Source organism: Oryzias latipes, chromosome 2 (genome assembly GCF_002234675.1).
Source record: "Oryzias latipes chromosome 2, ASM223467v1".
In the NCBI taxonomy this organism is placed as follows: Eukaryota; Metazoa; Chordata; class Actinopteri; order Beloniformes; family Adrianichthyidae; genus Oryzias; species Oryzias latipes.
The window spans coordinates 8,356,265-8,377,497 of NC_019860.2; the positions used below are offsets into that span (position 1 = coordinate 8,356,265).

Below are 21,233 nucleotides of genomic sequence, written 5' to 3' on the forward strand. Positions count from 1 at the left end.
TATATGTAGTTGTAGATTTAGATAAGTTAATTCTTCTCTATGAGTTCTGGTAAATCGCCTGTCCGTCCTGGGGGAGGATCCCTCCTTCATGTGGGCACCCCTGAGGTTTCTTCGTTTTTTCCGGAATCCGTTTTTTTTTTGGGAGTTTTTCCTTACCGCGAAAGGGGGTCTAAGGGCAGGGATGCCAGTATAGCTTAGTCAGTTTGTTAGTTCATTTTAGTATTTTCCTATTGAACTCTTTGTATTCGTGATCCTTTTGAGTTCATGTTTCACTTCGAAGCCCATCGAGACGACTGTTGTTGTGATTTTGGGCTATACAAATAAAATTGAATTGAATTGAATAGCCAAAAAGGAATGCATGACATTTTTATCAATAGAAGCTATTTAATGCCAAAAGACTTGACTTACTGTTTCTTTATAATTGCAAATTACTATTCAGCCATTAACCTTGCAGCCATTAACTATGCAGCAGTTGACCTTTCACTGTATTGTTTTCGCTGCATTGTTTTCATTGCAGGTGCAGTTACTCCTCATCACTAAGGAATGTTGTTGAACATGTTACGTGAGGAGAGAAGAAGAAACTGTAGGCTGAGGAAGAACTGTGCAAAACATCATCATTATGTAAAACCAAGACTGGCAAATAAGACTGCCAAATATAAGAAATAAATGTAGCAATTTATAAATAATAGATGTCAACAACAAATTCTGTTTGAATGGAAACAAGCATTTGTACACGTCTTTATCTATTATTTTGTATGTTCATAACTTTAAACTTAGTACATTTATTTTGTTTGTCATTTATAAATGAGAACCTTTATTTGTATTTGGCAGTTTTGATTCTCCATATTTCATGGCAATGCAAGATTTTAAGACACACTCATTGTTGAAAAAGTCAGACTACCTGACTGTCTATAACAGAGTAACAGCAGTTTTTTTAATGACATAAACTGGAAAAAGCAGAACACACTAAATATGTATTAGCAAAACAATTAAACAATGTGATAACGTGAGTTAAAACATTTATCATCCACTTAACCATTATCATTATTTACTTTTCTCTGCTCTCCGTTTTGGAAGATTATTGCAGAACATATTTCACTTTTCTTTTTGCAAATAAGTGTTCATTTGAATTTCTGTTGTAATTTTCGTTTGATTTTTATTTTTGTTTGTTTCACTGCTGATCGATCAAACGGGTGTTCGTGTAGGCTGTTAATTGTAAGACTTGCTTTGTGAAGTCTTCATGTTATTTATGAGAGGCAGTATTGTCATTTTCACTTTCACGTGTTTCTTCCATCTGCCCACGGTGTCGTCGTTTCTCATTTCACCCGTTTTTGTGCGTACGCCTGGGTCAGAGCTTGCGTGAAGGACCGCACATGTTCCCGTCAAGTTTGCTTTTTATAAATATCAATAATTGCGTAGAGAGTGGCGTACGCCTTCTTTTGTGCGTACCCAACATTTATAAATGAGGCCCCTGGTCATGACATCTTCAGGGCCAAACTGGTAATCCCAGTTCTCCTTCTTTTCTTTTTTTGAAATCTGGACTCATTGTGTAATTCTCTTTAACTCAGAGGAAGATTTTCTGAGCTAAAGTGTCTTAACAGGGTTCTGTCTAATTTAGCTTTGCTTTTGGAAAAGTCCTTAATATCTCTTGTCCAAGTTTTCATGAATCAGCAACTTTGTTTTCTTGAATTTTCATCCTCTGCAAAGTATCTGCAGGGGGTTTAAACTTACTTTGTTCATTTTATCTTGTGTCAGATTCTTTCAAATGTGGTCAAGATTTTCCTATTGAAGTTTTTCTTTTATTTTTTTTTTACCCATAACTCAAAGTGAATCTTCTATTCTTAATGAAAATTTTACTTTGCATTGCGATGATGTCATTTGAAAATGGATTCAATAATTTAGGATTGAAGATGCAGAAAAAAAAAATTCTTACATTTTTTAAATCAAAGCTTTAAATCAAAGCAAAATCTATTGGATTTCAAATTGTCAGTTGTTTTTTTTGGTTCCATAATTTAAATGAAAATTAATTTTCCAACCGTCAGTTCAATCTGCATTTCTGCCATTTATTTGGAAAATGTATTTAGTAAACAATTATTCATGAAGACAAATTACATTTCAATTCCTCATCTGTTTGAACTTCATTTGAAAGTCCTTTCAGATCTATTGCATTTTAATTTACCTTCATGTTTTTGGGTCAAAATCCAAGAGGAACTGCTAAACAGTGAAAATGTAATTTGTCCGTCTGTCATCAGGGCGGGTCACCTGACTGAATTGACCTAGTTCCTGGACCTTCCACTGCTCTTGAACACACTTTCCTGTCTGATTTCAGGTTAAAGTACTGCAGTTTGACAGAGATCAGCTGTGAAGCTCTGTTCCTGGGAGGTGGAGAGCAGAGTGATGGAGGAATCAGAGGAAGTGGAGATGAGTGTCAGAGCTGCAGCAGGAACTGATCTGAGATCAGCTCCACTGTCTCTCTCAGCATCAAGTGGACAGTTTTTATGGGCCCTTGCCGTAGTTGATGATGTCATCCTTCCTGTCAGCGGTCTTTTCTCGTGGTTCCTGGAATCCTGCACCTCTGTGGACCACAGAGTGGATGAACGTTCACGAAATATCCTTCAGCTGGTCCAGAAAGCAGCAGCATGGCTGTTGACCAAAGAAAGATCAACTTCCAGCAGTTCTGGATTCTGTGTGCAGTTCCGCTTTTAGTTCTTCTTCATGTTTGTTCTTTACCAGATCTTTCAGAATCACAAAAAGTGGATTAAGGTCCTCTGATTAAAGGCTGCAGAAACTTATTTTTCTCATTAAGCCCCAATTTCTAGAATAGAACCATGGCAGACAAAAGACAGTTCAAAAGAAATCTCATAAAAACTCTGACAAAATGTAAATTAAATTCTTGTTGTCTGCTGGTTGAAGGTTTATCTTTCATAACTTTATAATCTTTCATATAGAAATATGCTTTGTTTTTATATTGTTTTAGTATCTCCTTTGATATATTAGTTAGAACTTTTAATATCAGATGTGCGTTTCTAATCAACAAACCCTGGCAACAGCTGCAGCCAATCATTGATTAGACTTGTGTTTTTTAGTGCGCCGCCGCACACTAGTGTGCCGTGGGAGATGGTCAGGTGTGCCGTGGGAAACTGCCCTCATAAATGATCTGAAAACCATTTACCATCTCCAGGAAATCAGCTCTGTGTTCATCCTAAAAACCCTGATAAAAAATGTTTCTCCTCAATTAACTTAATTTAACAAAGCTAAAGTAGTTTGCCCAAAATGTATTTTTCCTTGTAGATTTTCTTTGTTTTGTTATTTCATGAATTAAGATTGTTAAAAAATATTGACAGTAATTCGAACCAGATTTAGATCCAGGTAAGCAGTTTATACTGTACTTGTTTCAAATAAAGTTTTAGCACGTGACCCGGAAGTAAACAAACTGAGGAGCTAGGAAAGCTAGCAGTGACTGGGAGGACGGTGGTGTTTTGTCAGTATGTTTGTGTTTGTGTTTTTTTTAAAGAAAGGACGATACGTGGTTCGTGTGGGAACTCTCAGCATTTTCCAAAGTGTCGTAAATGAGTGAAGAAGTGTTGAACGGAAAGACAACGTGGATTGCTGTGATTGTGAGACTAGCAGATGATCGATCGGACTCGGAGCTGCAGTGAAGAGGACGGTGGTGTTTGTGGGAGTTGGAGCTGAAGATCGGAGCAGGAACCATGTCTTCAGAACCTCAGGAAGGTTCTGTCAGCGAACAACTTTCTGCTGCTGAAGGAACCATCGTCCAGTACGAGCAGGAGCTCTGTCGTCAGCGCAGACTGCTGGATAGCAGCTGGAACCCACAGCTTCAGCTACTACTACACCACATACTAGGTATGCTCACTTCTACAAAGAGAGAGAAGCGCTTTGAGCTTTTCTTTTGGTGACCTGGGGGGTATTCCAGGAAGCATGTTTAAACTAGCCTGACTTTAAGCCTGAACTCTGGCTGAAATCCGCCTGAAGTTGCTTACTCTGGGTATGTCGGTTCCAGAAGACCGGGTATATGAGTTGGCGTAATTACGCTCGACTTGGTAACCCTGGGTTAACGCACGGTACATAAAGACATTCTCAATAGATCGCCGATTTCTGGAGTCACCATGGAAACGCGTGGTGAAAAAAAAGAAAGCGCGACACTTGAGACGGAAGTGAGACGGAGTCTGAGATTTTAATGACGGCGGTTAAAAATTATAAGTCCATCAAAAAAGTAACACGGCTGAAAAATAATTTAAATAATTTAGTTAAATTTATTCAAACTCAATAATTGTTTATACAACTCAAATTTACGTATTTATCTAACTAAATGTCACATTACTCCATTAATCTTTTTTAAATCTTAATTACTTCTATTTCTTGAACTTTCATATGTCTAAGTTTGAGCCGGCAGATATGCTCATTTTTATAACAATAAAAATAACGGAAAAAAATGCACGGAGTGCAAAAATTCATTAGAGAATTTTCCGTCACTGTCATAATATGAGTAGGTGGTAGGGGTGTTATATAAACTCATCATCTTCTTCTTTACTCTCACTCATGGTGCAGAGACGTAAGCATAGTAGGACAAAATAACTCGGCAAAACACGGTGAAACACAGTAAAACAGCTATACAACTAAACACATTTTGTAAAAAACCCACACTTAAACCCAAATCCGTCCAGACAGGCAAAGGGAATGATATCCCAGAATCCCTTGCGGTGCCGATCTAACAGCAGCATCAAAGTTACACTTACTTAATTGAATTAATTTGAACGAAAGGAAAATAACTGTCTGAAAACTACGTGTAATTGTTAACAAAGAAATTTCTAACAAAAAAAAATGATTTATCTTAACTGAAGCAAATAATTACGTTAGATCAAAGTAAAAAAGTTTATCTTTCCAACATCCATATGTGGTCTTATCACCCTCTCATGGTGGAAAAAGTATTATCTGAGCTTTTTCATTCACTAAATCATCTTCAAATGGACACGCCATGCTGCTTCACCTCTCTGTAAATAAACTAAGCTTCAACTAAACCTGCTCCGGACCAGGTTATGTTCAGAGCATGAGTTGCCATGGAGACTTGACCTACCCTGAAACATATCTCCATTTCTGGAACCGAAAGCTGAGGTTATCAACTTTCTTAGCCTCAAACTTATCGTGGGAGCTAGCATAACCTGCTTTCTGGAATACCCTCCTGCTTTTCCTCACTCTCACTGTGTACAACAGACCACCCCCCTCCTGCCTTATTAAATATTTTTGTCAAATTTTATCATCACTTCACATGCGGTATAATAGGATTTCAATCATTGGTGATTTTGAATGACATGTTGTCAACATTGATGACGTCATGACTGAGTTTCAATCTTCTGAGCAGCACAGATTTCAAAAATGTCTCACAGCTGCTCACAACAGAGGACACACTCTGGACTTGGTCATTACCTACAGCCTGTCAGCTGGACTGTCCAGAGTGTCCAGTTGTGTACATCTGTCCACAAATGTCCAGATGCCACTTGTGTACAGATTCCAGTGCACACAAGTAGCATCTAGGAACAGCTGCTTGTGCTGGTGGAACTACACCCAATAACCTTCAAGTCCCGACTGTACGCCATAAGTGCAGATGCCAGTAAAGTGTGTCACATAGATCCCATGAGTGTTCATTGACGTGTCCTTATCAGACACTAGTGTGTGTTTGTTTCAGTCACCAGTGGAATCAGCACTTTCCTTCACTAGAACTAGAAGAACAAACTGGAAGAACAAAGTTTCAAGGTCTCCTCTCATCTCATTGCACAAGGCAGAAAAAATGGCGGGAGTTCAACCATAAGGCTTAAACAAAGTTCACCCTTTCAACTGGGTCAATGGCAAATTGAGAAATAGAATATAGAATATTAGAATAACTTAAAAATGTAACCTAATAATTTAAAATTTAATTTTAAATAGATATTGACACATTTAATGACATTTTTTATTATTTATTTCAAATTTTAAAGAAGTAATGACACATTTATTTATTTCATATTCAATACATTTATTTCAATTTGTCCCTTCCAGCTCACACTGGACCATAAAATCATGAAACATGTCATGAAAAACTAATGTACTCCTTAAAATTTGATTCTTTTCTAAATGTATTTATTGATTTTCAATTTTATTTATGTAATGACAATTTTAAATAATGAGTGACATATTTATTTAATAATTTAATGGTGTATATGTTTATTTCAATTAGTCTTTTCCAATCCTCCAGACTCCTCAGGCATTTTCTTCAATGATCACTGAGTTTATTGGTGTTTGACAAAACCCCAAAGTCTTGTAAACGTATAAAAGGCTCCTTGTTGTGTTTGTGTCCCTGCAGTCCTCCCCCAGCATTGGGTGACAGAAGAGGAAGATCTCTGCAACCAGCAGAGGAACTTCAGAGTGGAACAGGAAGAACCAGAACCTCCACAGATTAAAGAGGAACTGCAGGATCCAGAACCTCCACAGGTTAAGGAGGAACCAGAGGAACTCTTCATCATTCAGGATGAAGGTTGGCTTGATCTGAAGCAGGAGACTGATACCTTGATGGAGATTCCTACTTATGAGGAAGATGAGAACAGTGAAGCAGATCTAAACAATCAGCAGAGCTTTAATGTAACTGATAGTCAGGATGAGGAAGTAAACCAAGATGAAGAATCTACATCAACTTCAGATGAAGAGACAGACCCACTGAACAGAGATCAGAGGAAGAGAAGAGACAGAAGTCATGTCCAAAGTGTGGACAGCTCTCACATGTCAGCAGGTCAGTGTGACTCAGAAACCATATAATTTAGTTTTAATTCACTCACCATTAACAACCTTGAAGGTTGTGATGTTGGTTAACAGTGAAGTCAAGAAAGAGAATAAAAATATCAAATATCAAAATGATGATAATGAAACTGTGAAAAAAGATGGCATGTATTGTATGCTACATAGAAGTGTAACAGTGTGTTTTAATAAATCGATTCATATCATAATTTGTGATTGCTGAATAGAGCTGTGACGGTGTGGGATTTTTAATCACCGCGGGTGGAGGTGTGTTGCGGTTAACCGCGCACCCTCCACCCCTGCCGCCGCCTAACACAAAATCGCCCAGCGGCCGCGTCGCAAATGATTACAATCACAACACAGTATTCTTTATTAACAAATAACAGTAACAACTAACTAATACCTATCTAACCAAAGAACTATATAGGTGTTGTAGAATGACTATGTGTATGTTCTGCAGCGGACCGCTCTCTAGCTGCATGTGAGGCTTCACCTGTGCTCTCTGGTACGGACATCTTCTCTGAATATTATATATTGCCCAGTAATAAACAGACTGCAGACACTTTTTCACCTTTCCGGTAGCCATGAAACCTGACATGCCTGAATAACGCGCGGCAGGAGGCTCCGACTTTATATATACAGACACGTAACTTTGCGCTGCACAAAATTGTTCCCAAACCAGGGCTCCAGACTGTGACCATATGGTGGCATTTTGCGACCAAAATTTGAGAGTGTGCGACTGAATTTTACATCCTGTCGCACATGTGCTACTAGTAAATTTGCCTCCCCCACCCTCCGTATTTTTTTATACATCAAACGTGGAAGGGGCACGTCAATGATCAATGAAATCATCAATGAGACGCGAGCACACACGCACGCAGGCAGACACACACACTCGCGCACATACTCATGAAACGCGAGCACACACTCGCGTGATGCCTGTCTGTGAGGCGGCCACTGCTTGTGAGAAGAATAGGGCAAGCCACTGTAAGTGGCTAAAATGCGTGGAGGGGCCTAGAGATAATCGAGCGCGCGTAAACATCTGTGGGAAGGAAACGGAGACAAATATCATCACAACCTGATATGTGCGTCTGAGCTATGAGTAAGTGAACTATTGATTCATTCTTCCGACCTGCGGCTAGTGTACCAGTGCCAGAGTCTAAAGCAGGGGTCTCAAACCCGCGGCCCGCGGGCTATTTGCAGCCCCCAAGATGATATTTTGCGGCCCCCGCCTTAATATGAAAGTTTAATGTTAATGTGGCCCGCCAGTTTACATGAATGACACTTTTTCATTGTTGTGCGCGGAGCTGACAAAGCAACGAATCATAGTGGGGAATATGACTCTTGGGGGCTCGACAATGAAAGCAGGAGAAAATTTAAGGCAGGAAACCTGACCGCCCCCTCCCTCCCCGGACCATTAAGGAGTTCCTTACTTTCCTTTTTAGAACGTATTTATTCGCTCGTAATTTTCTACATACATGCTGTCCGTGCTGAACTTTTCTCTGGGTCACACAGACCCGGAGGAGGATTAAGGTTATGGTTACGTTTAGGCGCACAGCGTCGCATCAACCCCGACCAAACGGTTCTCATGCACGGCTGTCACTGCAGCACACCGCTCTCGCGGGATATGGGTCAGCTGAGGAAAATAAATGTCCCTCACCTACATGCGTGACAGCTAACGGAGCTTGAACTTTAAACACGTGCGAGAAACAAGATTTAGTCTGAGACACACTGAAAACACGTTGGGGAAAATGCAACGATAGACGTGTTTAAGATGAACCAGCACCGCGCCTGGATCGTTGGGGAAACCAGGCTGGGGGGTGGGATGAAAGCGAATCTGTAGCGAGACTGAAGGAGAACAGGAGGCTGGAGTTCAATTTAGTTTTAATCTGCCTCTCCCCCTCAGTATGATCTGTGTTATTATATGTTTTATTTTTATTGGAATGTTTTGTAATGTATGTAGCCTTTTTTTCTAAATCAATTGGTATTTTTAATAATTTTCATTGATCACTCAACTACAAAAACCATCAGGACACATGTCCCATAATGCATTGTTTTGTAGTCTGTAGGGCAGCTTTCAGTCAGTTCAGTACTACATTTCCAGCTGCGTTCGCTCAAGTTGGTGCCTTGCTCCCACCCCTTTCTGGTGATATTTTTGTGATGATTGACAGGTGATGTTGGAGCAAAAACAAAAATATACGTCTCACACACAGTGATCTGTGTAGCGTTGCGTCCACCTGGGTGACCTCAAACACGCTTATTGTGCATCTTGGCTGCACATATTTGGTGTCACCAACATAAAATTCAATCAGTTTTTAGGCTTTTCTCTGATCTCTGGTATCTGTATCGATTGTTCTGATCTCCATTGAACAGCGCCCGTTCTTTTACAGTTTACCTTTTCCTGTCAGTTTACCTTGTTGTTGCATCTTCAAAAGTGCACAATAAAATGTGACACTGCACCGTTCGAAATAAGCGGTTATCCGGTTGTCCAAGACAACCAGATTTCACGGAGGACAAAATGAACCTGGTTGTCCGTGTGATAAACTGGTCTTTTATTCAACATTTTGGTATTTTTCAAGGGTTAGTTTTTAGCAACCACTAAATTGAAACGTATGCCGCAAATTCTTTCCACTGACAAACGAAGTGCGTGCATGCTAGCGAATCCTTTCTGTTTCTTTATCTGTCTTCTTTCTCTTTCGGCTTTTCCCATCTGTCTGGCTTCTCTGACTTTGTCGCTAACACAGGCAACATGAGCCGTCCCTCTGATGTACTCGTTCCTTATCCTGTCTAACCTGGTCACTCCTAAGGAGAACCTCAACATCTTCATCTCCGCTACCTCCATCTCAGCCTCTTGTCTCTGTCTCACTGCTACCGTCTCTAACCCATAGAGCAGAGCTGGTCTCACCACTGTCTTGTACACCTTTCCTTTGAGTCTTGCTGACACTCTTCTGTCACACAACACTCCTGACACTTTCCTCCACCCGCTCCAACCTGCCTGCACTCGCCTCTTCACCTCTTTTCCACACTCTCCATCACACTGAACTGTTGACCCCAAGTACTTAAACTCCTGCACCTTCTTCACCTCAGCCCCCTGTAACCTAACGCTTCTACCTTGATCCCTCTCGTTCAGACACATGTATTCTGTCTTACTACGACTGACCTTCATGCCTCTTCTTTCCAGAGCAAACCTCCACCTCTCTAGCTGTTCCTCCACCTGCTCTCTACTCTCACTGCAAATTACAATGTCATCCGCAAACATCATTGTCCAGGGAGATTCCTGTCTTACCTCGTCTGTCAGCCTGTCCATCAGCATAGCAAACAAAAAAGGACTCAAAGCTGATCCTTGGTGTAGTCCCACCTCCACCTTGAACTCCTCTGTCTGACCTACAGCACATCTCACCACCGTCATACTTCTCTCATACATGTCCTGAACTACTCTGACATACTTCTCTGCCACTCCAGACGACCTCATACAGTACCACAGCTCCTCCCTCGGCACCCTGTCATACGCCTTCTCTAAATCTACGAACACACAATGCAGCTCCTTCTGACCTTCTCTGTACTTTTCCATCAACATTCTCAAAGCAAAAATGGCATCAGTGGTGCTCTTACGGGGCATGAAACCATACTGCTGCTCACAGATCTCCACCTTCTTCCTAAGCCTGGCTTCCACTACTCTTTCCCACAGCTTCATTGTGTGGCTCATCAACTTTATTCCTCTATAGTTGCTGCAGTTCTGCGTGTCACCCTTGTTCTTAAAGATCGGAACCAGAACGCTTCTCCTCCATTCCTCAGGCATCTTCTCACTCTCTAGAATCCTATTGAACAACTTCGTTAGAAATTCCACTGCTGTCTCTCCTAAGCACTTCCATACCTCCACAGGTAGGTCATCAGGACCAACGGCCTTTCCGCTCTTCATCCTTTTCAGAGCCTTCCTAACCTCCTCCTTTCCAATCTCTGCTACTTCCTGCTCCACAACAACCACATCTTCCTCCCTTCTTTCCCTGTCATTTTCCACGTTCATCAGCTCCTCAAAATACTCCTTCCATCTTTTCTGTACACTCTCCTGGGTTGTTAGCACCTTTCCATCTCTGTCCTTAATCACCCTTATCTGTTGCACGTCCTTCCCATCTCTGTCTCTCTGTCTGGCTAGCCTGAACAAGTCCTTTTCTCCTTCCTTTGTGTCTAACCTGTCATATAGCTCATCGTAAGCTTTCTGTTTGGCCTTTGCCACCTCTCTCTTCACTCTACGCTGCGCTTCCTTGTACTCCTGTCTACCTTCCTCAGTCCTTTCTACATCCCACTTCCTTTTAGCCAACCTCTTCCTCTGGACGCATTCCTGTACTTCCTCATTCCACCACCAAGTGTCTTTACCGTCTTTCCTCTTTCCAGATGACACACCTAGCACCTTCCTACCTGTTTCCCTGATAATCTCTGCTGCAGTTTCCCAGTCATCTGGAAGCTCATCCTGACCACCCAGAACCTGTCTCAACTTCTGCCTAAATTCCTCACAAGTTTTTTCATTCTGTAGCTTCCACCACTTGGTCTTCTTTTCTGTTTTCCCTCTCTTCTTCTTCCTGACCTCCAGAGTCATCTTACACACCACCATGCGGTGCTGTCTGGCTACACTCTCTCCTACCACCACTTTGCAGTCATTAACCTCTCTCAAATAACCTCGTCTACATAGGATGTAGTCCACCTGAGTACTCCTACCTCCACTTCTGTATGTCACTCTATGTTCCTCTCTCTTCTGGAAGTAAGTGTTGACTACAGCCATTTCCATCCTCTTCGCAAAGTCCACCACCATCTGTCCCTCCAGATTCCTTTCCTTCACACCAAACCTGCCCATCACCTCCTCATCACCTCTATTGCCCTCACCAACATGGCCATTAAAGTCTGCTCCAATAACAACTCTCTCTCCTCTGGGAAAACTCTCTATGACCTCATCCAACTCACTCCAGAATCTCTCCTTCACTTCTAACTCACAGCCAACCTGTGGCGCATACCCACTGACTACATTCACCATCACCCCTTCAATTTCTAACTTTAGGCTCATCATCCTGTCTGAGACTCTTTTCACCTCTAGAACACTGTTTACAAACTCCCCCTTCAGAATCACACCTACCCCGTTTCTCTTCCTATCAACACCATGATAGAACAGTTTGTATCCTCCTCCAATACTACGTGCCTTGCTGCCCTTCCACCTTGTCTCCTGCACACACAGTACATCTACCTTCCTTCTCTCCATCATGTCTGCCAGTTCTCTGCCTTTCCCTGTCATTGTGCCAACGTTAAGAGTCCCTATTCTCAAACCTATGTTCCTGCCTTTTCCCTTCTCTCTCTGGCCACGGACCCTTCTGCCTCCCCTCTTTCTTCGACCAACAGTAGTCAAATTTCCACCGACACCCTGTAGGTTAACAGCATCGGTGGCGGTCGTTGTTAACCCGGGCCTCGACCGATCCGGTATGTCTAAAGTGTTGTGGATGATTCGCATGGTTATTTTGGCTATTTTTACGCCGGATGCCCTTCCTGACGCAACCCTCTCTATTTATCCGGGCTTGGGACCGGCACATAGGCAACTGGCTTGCAACCCCTGTGGCTAGATTTTTCTGTTTCTTTATCTGTACTTTTCAATAAAGATTTTTCAAATACATCTGTTGAACAGTACCTGGCGCGACCACTAGAGGTCTTCAAAAAAACACGTTCAAAATATTCAGCCCTAGAAGATTTAAAACACATAACTTTCACTCATAACAGAACAGACTGACATGACCTTTTTCCATGGGATTGATATGATATTCCACATTTGTACAACACTTTTTGTATTTTATGTTCTTTAATCAACAATTATCAAAAGCAAAGGAAAAAAAGAACCAATATATACAAATCTGTGTAAAGATACTAGTTATAAAGATGTTAGTTTCAAGTTTTTTCAATACTTTGTGTAACCAGATGCTTCAGTATTTAGTAAATATTTGTTTTTAATATTTAAAGAGTTTTTTAAATGTCCATCATAAGAGGCAGTTGATATTAGATGTATAGAAGACATAAAAATGTAAGTACTGACATCTGAGTAGATTTTGTTGCTGTTAAATATTGGTATCAAAGGACAACCAAATATTGGGGAGGACAACCAAGTGCCAGGTTGTCCGGAGGACAACCATTTTCTTCCCCTCATTTCTAACACTGCACTGAATTTGAAACAGCACGTTGCAATTTCTGCATCTATTATTAAAGTATTTATTAGTAATACAGTGGAATGTTGCATGTTGATTTACGGTATGCGCCCCTAAATTTTCTGGTTGTGCCCCTAAAATTTTCAGTTGGGGGCCCACCGTGCTCTTAGTGAAAAAAGTTAGTCTGGAGCCCTGCAAACAAAAGATGAAGTGATATTCATCGACATCTAACAGTGTGCATTGATGTTTGGTGTTATGGAGTAAATGAGAACAGTAATAAACCCCCCACAACACATAATTCTCCAGCGGGCGGCCGTATCGCGCACTTAAGAACGCACGTAGCTTGTAATGGAAATTAATACAATGGAAATTAATAATTACAACGCAGTAAATTTTTCGTATTTCCTCACGAGACGGAAACTTCTATTGTAGAATGAGGATGTGTGTGTGCTTCTGAAACCGCGCGCGTGTGTACAGTGGTGGACAAAATTGTTGGTACCGCTCAGTTAAAGAAAAAAAGTCCACATTGTTCACTGAAATGACTTGAAACTTTAGAAGGTAATAATAAATTAAAATATATTAAAATTTAAATAATCAAAATCAGCCATTACTTTTGAGTTGTTGACAAACAGAATTATTTAAAAAACAAACCATCTAATGAATTAGGGCTGGACAAAAATGATGGTACCTCCATAAAAGACTGAGAACTAATTGCCCAGGGGGTCATGATGAACTCAGGTATGTCCTTTAATTGACATCACAGCTGTTTTCAAACTCATAATCAGTCAGTCTGCCTATTTAAAGGGAGACAAATAGTCTCTAAACCCTAAAAAACGTAATGAGCACTATAAATAAATAGATGATCGTTACAACGTTGCTGTTTGGTAAAAAGGTGTATACCACACTGAACATGGACAACAGAAAGCCAAGGAGAGAATTGTCCCAGGACATTAGAAACAAAATTATAGACAAACCTAGTAAAGGAAAAGGCTAGAAAACCATCTCTAAGCAGCTTGAAGTTCCTGTGACGACAGTGGCATATATTTTTCAGAAGTTTAAAACCTTTGGGACAGTAGCCAACCTCCCTGGATGTGGCCGGAAGAGGAAATTTGATGACAAATTGAGGAGACAGACAGTTGGAACTGTATCTAAAGAGTCCAGAACAACCTCCAGACACATTAAAGGTGAACTCCTAGATCAAGGTACATCAGTGTCAGATCGCACCATTCATCGTTGTTTGAGCCAGAGTGGACTTCATGGGAGACGACCAAGGAGGACACCACTGTTGAAAGGAAATCATAAAAAAGCCAGACTGTAATTAGCAAAAATGCATGTTGACAAGCCACAAAGCTTCTGGGAAAATGTGAGACAAAACTGGAGCTTTTTGGTAAGGCACATCAGCTCTGTCTTCGTAGACTCAAAAATGAAGCATCCAACCAAAAGAACACTGTCCACTGTGAAATATGGAGGAGGCTCAGTTCTGTTTTGGGGCTGCTTTGCTGCATCTGGCACAGGGTGTCTTGAAGTTGTGTAAGGTAAAATGAAATCTCCAGATTATCAAGGTATATTCTGGATAGAAATGTGCTGCTTAGTGTCAGAGAGCTCAGTCTCAGTCACAGGTCATGGGTCTTCCAACAGGACAACGATCCAAAACACACAGCCAAAAACACCCAAGAATGGCTCAGAGAAAAGCGTTGGACTATTCTGAAGTGGCCTTCTATGAACTCAGATCTGAATTCCATTGAACATCTGTGGAAGGAGCTGAAACATGCCATTTGGAGAAGACACCCGTCAAACCTGAGACAACTGGAGCAGTTTGCTCATGAGGAGGGGGCCAAAATACCCGTGGACAGTTGCAGAAGGCTCATTGTCAAATACAGAAAACCGTTGAATTGCAGTGATTGCCTCAAAACGTTGTGCAACAAATTATTAAGTTATGGGTACCATCATTTTTGTCCAGCCCTATTTCATTACAGTGATCCCTTGCTATAACACGGTTTACTTTTCACGGTTTCTTTACTTCACGGATTTGCATCCTGCATTCTGTTCTTCATTCTGATTGGCTAAAAAGTCACTCCGCTAGAAAAAAGAGCGACAACAATGCCTATCACTATGTTCTTATCCCGAACAAACAAACCGGCACCGCAGGCTTCAAAAGAAGAAAACGCTGCAGAGCGGAGTCAGGATGCAGCGGCTCAGTCTGTAGAGCAGTGAAATACACCTGAGTCACTATTTGTCCGACTGTACTTTATATTTTTTTAAGAATCATTTTAAATTTTCTCCCGTTTAATCCAATTACTCAGGTCGCGGTGGGCGGGGCTAATCTCCACGATTTGAAGCCTTCTGTTCACATTGATGATTAAAATTATTATTTGACAGTACAGAACAAGTTATTTGTTAAAAAAACGTTTCTAAAGTACTTTGATTTGTGAAACAAATGCTTGAGCCTGTAAAATGGTTTGTTCTTTCTTTTCAATGTATAATAGAGTTTTTAATTGTATAAAACTTGTTAAAAAAGTAGAGGTTTCTACTTCACGGATTTTGCCTATCACGGGTTCTTTTTGAAATTTAACCCCCGCGAAAAACAAGGGTTTACTGTAGTTTCTTTTTTAAGTAATTCTGTTAATCAACAACTCAAAAGTAATGGCGGATTTCTTTTTCAATCAATTTTATTTTATTGTTACTTTTGAACGTTTCAAGTCATTTCAGTGAGCATTGTGGACCCTTTTTCACTTTTAACTGAGGAGTACCAGCAATTTTGTCCACCACTGTATAAGAAGAGGGAGCACGTCACGTGCAGTGTAGAGGGAGTGAGAGGCGTGGCTCAGGGAGTGAAGGAAAACAGTAATACAAGGTTTCCCCCAGGACTAGCAGAAAAAGTAAATTATCAGCAAAGATGAATGTGTTTAATATAGTTCCAATCACGCACCGTATGCAGAACTTTACAAAAACCAAAAATAAAAAAAACGTGCGGTGATGCTGTTATCGTCACACTCCTTTTGCTAATATGATTTATAGTCAATAAACTACTTGCTTCAGAGGAATAGAAATCGATTCATTGATTCATTGATTAATCGTTGTACTTCTAATAATAATAATGGATTGGATTTATCTGCGCTTTTCAAGACACCCAAAGCGCTTACATTGTGTCCATTATTCATTGACTCCTCATTCATACTTGGTGATGGTAAGGTACGGTTGTAGCCACAGCTGCCCTGGGGCAGACTGACAGACACAACTGACACAACGACATTTTGGCTGGTGGGAGCGGGGATTGAACCGCCAACCCTTCGATCATTGGACGACCCGCTCAACCACCTGAGCCACTGTCGCCCCTAATGCTACAGCATCATGACTGAACATTCACCAAGGTCAACTCGAATGTTTCAGTGTTTGAAATCCCACTGCAATCGTCTTTTATAATCTGTTGTAAAAGTGTGCCCAGTGGTCGTTAATTATGATAATGCAGTTTTTAGCCTAAACGCAATTCCTACCGACAATGACAATCTGCACAGTGGTCAGCGCTCTTGCCTCACAGCTAGAAGGCCCCCGGTTCAGGTCCTGGCTGAAAAACACAACATCAATGGGGGACCTTTCTGTGTGGAGTTTGCATGTCCTCCCCGTGTATGCGTGGGTTCTCTCCGGGATCTCCAGCGTCCTCCCACCGTCCAATAACATGCTTCATAGGTTAATTGGCAACTCTAAATTGTCCATAGGTGTAAGTGAGAGAGTGAATGGGTGTGTGATTGTGGACACTCTACCCTGCGACAGACTGGCGACCTGTCCACTACATCCCCTGCCTTCGCCCAGAAGTGGCCGGGATAGGCTCCAGCAGCCCCGTCACCCCGAAAGGGATAAAACGGAATAGAAAATGAAGGAATGACAATCTTAGTAGTTTCATTGTGATTAACTATATGCAAAAGAGCATATTCACGATTAAGAGTGATAATTGAAATATTTACTAGTGTATGTGAATGTATGCATATTTTCCAATCAATTTTTATGACTAATTATCCTATGGTTGATATATCCTTTTATAGCCATAAATAAACTCTTTCTACTCTGTGCTGTTTAACATTCATCTGCTCTTTAAATGTTCACCTTCCATCTTTCCATCACATTAGTAGAACCTGTAAACACAACTCCATCTCCAATGAGGAGGATTTTATTCATGCCACGCAGTTATTTTCACTCTAACGACTTACAAATCTAATAAACCACTACTATGAACCAAAATAACACACAATATAAACATAAAACTCAGAGTATTTGTACTTTCGGTGCAGAAAGTGTGCATTGCATCAGTCTAATTGTAAAATGCAGCAAAGAAGTTGCTGTTTTTGGTTGGGCACAGATAAATGTATTCTCCACAATTGAGTCTGGTTCTTTTGATCTGAAAATCCTCAGCATTGATGCTCATTTACCACCACTGGTCAGTGCCCCTCAGCATTTGTGCAGACTTCCTGTGCAGAAATGACTTGGCTGGACCTTGGCGGATATTAGGAGCTGCTGGTTTCCCGCAGGCAGCAGCAGCACTAGTGGGTTGTGATGTACAGTCAGGACCATAAATATTTGGACACAGTCTTTCTAATATTTTTTCTGTACATTACCACAGTAAATAAAATTAAAAAAAACAACTCAGCTGCCATTGAAGGGCATACTTTCAGCTTTTATTCCATGAATTGAACAAAAAGATTGCATAAAAATGTGAAAAACGAAAACATTTTTTAAACACAATCCCTTCATTTCATGAACTCGTAAGTAATTGGACAAATCAAATAACTGAAAACAAAATGGTCATTACTAATATTTGGTTGAAAAGCCTTTGTTGGCAATGACAGCCTGAAGTCTTGAACTCATGGACATCACCAGATGCTGGGTTTTCTCCTTCTAAATGCTCTGCCAGGCCTTTACTGCAGCAGCTTTCAGTTGCTGTTTGTTTGTGGGCCTTTCTGTCTGAATTTTAGTATTCAACAAGTGAAATGCTGCTCAATTGGGTTAAGATCAGGTGACTGACTTGGCCATTCAAGAATATTCCACTTCTTTGCTTTAATAAACTCCTGAGTTGCTTTGCCTCTATGTTTTGGGTCGTTGTCCATCTGTATTATGAAACGCCGCCCAATCAGTTTGGCTGCATTCACCTGGATCTGCGCAGACAGTATGTCTGTGAACACCTCAGAATTCATTGGGCTGCTTCTGTCCTGTGTCACGTCATCAATAAACACTATTGTCCAGTGCCACTAGCAGCCGTGCACGCCCAGACCATCACACTGCCTCCACAGTGTTTTACTGATGATGTAGTGTGCTTAGATCATGAGCTTCTCCACGCCTTCTCCATACTTTTCTCTTGCCATCATTCTGGTAGAGGTTGAATTTGGTTTCATCTGTCCAAAGAATGTTTTTCCAGAACTGCTTTTTTTAGATGCTTTTTAGCAAAGTCCAATCTAGCCTTCCTATTCTTGAGGCTTATGAGTGGCTTGCAGCTTGCAGTGTACCTTCTGTATTTACTTTCATGCAGTCTTCTTTTTATGGTAGACTTGGATATTGATCCGCCTACCTCCTGGAGAGTGTTGTTCACTTGGTTGGCTGTTGTGAACGGGTTCCTCTTCACCATGGAAATGATTCTGCCATCATCCACCACTGTTGTCTTCCGTGGACGTCCAGGTCTTTTTGCGTTGCTGAGTTCACCAGTGGTTTCTTTCTTTCTCAGGATGTACCACACTGTTGATTTTGCCACTCCTAATACTGTAGAATTTCTGGCATGTTTTTTTCCTGTTTTGTCAGCTTAATGATGGCTCCTTTCACCTGCATGGAGAGCTCCTTTGACCGGCATTTTGTCTGTTAACAGCAAAATCTCCAAAATGCAAGCACGAGTCCTCTAATCAACTCCAGGCCTTTTATCTGCTTCACTCATAATGACATAACAAGGGAATTGCCCACACCTGCCCATGCAATAGCATGGAAGACAATTGTCCAATTACTTACGAGCCCATGAAATGAAGGGATTGTGTTTAAAAAATGCTTTAGTTTTTAACATTTTTATGCAATCTTTTTGTTCAACCCATGGAATAAAAGCTGAAAGTCTGCACTTCAATGGCATCTGAGTTGTTTTATTTAAAATTCACTGATGTAATTACAGAAAAAAACTTAGAAAGAATGTGTCTCTGTCTAAATATTTATGGTCCCGACTGTAAATGATGTGTCTCATCAGTCTTCATCACTGCTACAGATTTCAGGATCCAGGATCCTCAGGATACCAAAAGGGATTCAGCGAGTTCAGAAAATTGAGGGATGGATTTTTTTAAATAATATTTTAAAATGAAGTACTTTTAAGGTCGTTTAGATTTTTCTTGGTGCTTAATAATTCAAAAAATCCTTTCAAGTATAAAAAGGTTTCCTTGTGTTTGTGTTCCTGCAGTCCTCCCTCAGCATTGGGTGACTGAAGAGGATCTCTGCAACCAGCACAGGAACGTCAGAGTGAAACTTGAGGAACCAGAATCTCCACGGATTAAAGAGGAACAGCAGGAACCAGAACCTCCACAGATTAAAGAAGAACTGCAGGAACCAGAACCTCCACAGATTGAAGAAGAACTGCAGGAACCAGATCATCTGCAGTTTAAAAAGGAGCAAGACGAGCTCTGTATCAGTCAATATGAGCAGTGGTTTAACCTGAAGCAGGAGGACTGATACCTTGATGGAGATTTCCTACTTTATGAGGAAGATGAGAACAGTGAAGCAGATCTAAACAATCAGCAGGGCTTTAATGTAACTGATAGTCTGGATGAAAAAGGAAGCCAGCATGAAGAATCGACATCAACTACAGATGAAGAGACAGACCCACAGAACAGAGATCAGAGGAAGAGAAGAGACAGACTTCATTTCCAAAGTGTGGACAGCTCTCACATGTCAGAAAGTGAGTGTGTTAGAAAAAAAAAACAGAAAGGCGTCTTTCATTAAGAAACACAAACAATCTCCAACAGGAAAAAGATCTTCGTATATTAAGTTTGGTAAAAGAAAAGGAATTGGACATAATGTGTCAATCCATGTAGGAACCAAGTCTGAAAGACCCTGTGAAGTCTGTGAAGAATGTGTTACATGCTTTGATTACTTGTCTCAAGGCAGAATTCACATGAGAGCCCATACAGAAGGAAAGCATTTTTTGTGATAAAGAATGTGATAAAGTTTTAGTCGTATTTCTAATCTCAAAAGACACATGAGAATTCATACAGGAGAGAAGCCTTTTGCTTGTGAAGTATGTGGTACAAGTTTTTGTCAAATATCTAATCTCAAAAGACACATGATAACCCACACAGGAGAGAAGCATTTTGCTTGTGAAGTATGTGATAAAAAATGTATTCAAATATCTGATCTCAAAGCACACAAGAGAACCCATACAGGAGAAAAGCCTTTTTCTTGTAAGGAATGTGATAAAAGTTTTAGTAAAAGAACTAATCTCAAAGCACACATGAGAACTCACACAGGAGAAAAGCCTTTTTCTTGTAAGGAATGTGATCAAAGATTTAGTCAAAGGTGGTAGTCTAAAAAGACACATTAGTCAAAGATGTAGTCTAAAAAGACACATGAGAACTCATACAGGAGAGAAGCCTTTTGCTTTAGATGTTAATATCGAGTCACGAAACATCAATTGAACAAATTGTGCATGCATAGTGAGTACAAAAAGGTGCCTCTAGAATGGAAACAATAAAAACTGATGAAGTTTACATTTTATTTTGTAGCATTACTTTATTAATGTAATGTAAATATAGAACATTAATCACATAGCCACCAACCTTCATGTCACTGCAGTGATCAAGAGACAGCATGGTTTATGAACAACAAAGCAATAGAATAAAACAATGACACCACATTTAGGGATGAGTACCTGTAGATAAAGCTGTAACAGAGCAGTTCCTGCCAGAGGACAGCAGAAAATGTTTAAAAAAAGGAAGTTGGGTTTTCTGATCCTAATGACGTTTTTTTTTACTACTTTCTTTTAGCCTACTTTGGCTCTAAATTAGCTGCTTGTTATTGCTAGTTTATTTTATTATCATCTCTTTTTTTGACAAACATGAACTTCTTGCACCTAAGTACATGTGAGGCACATCACTTCTGGGTCTGAAACCATCCTTGTTGCATTGTTTACACAATCAGCTGTTGTCCCCTGGCAACACAAAATGCAGCCAGGTTTTTTTTTTCTTCCAGTTTATTTTTTAACAGAGCTATGGTAACAAGATAATATCCATTCTATATGATCAATAACATTCTCAAATA

The 21,233-nt window shown here is 40.5% G+C and overlaps 3 protein-coding genes across 6 annotated transcripts in view; 2 read left to right on the forward strand and 1 right to left on the reverse strand.

The window, feature by feature from the left end:
• Positions 1–21,233, reverse strand: part of LOC110013798 (gastrula zinc finger protein XlCGF28.1) — a 989,290-nt gene that overhangs the window by 292,742 nt on the left and 675,315 nt on the right. The window lies entirely within an intron of this gene.
• LOC101169839 (NLR family CARD domain-containing protein 3) overlaps positions 1–21,233 on the forward strand; it is a 1,010,604-nt gene that overhangs the window by 161,447 nt on the left and 827,924 nt on the right. The gene's annotated exons all lie outside the window — the stretch shown is intronic.
• Positions 2,335–19,809, forward strand: LOC105355356 (balbiani ring protein 6-like). The gene is made up of 3 exons (XM_011482197.3): positions 2,335–3,864; positions 6,359–6,781; positions 19,381–19,809. Exons 1-3 carry the CDS (start codon positions 3,711–3,713, stop codon positions 19,647–19,649), a joined length of 846 nt encoding a protein of 281 aa, XP_011480499.3. The 5' UTR covers positions 2,335–3,710; the 3' UTR covers positions 19,650–19,809.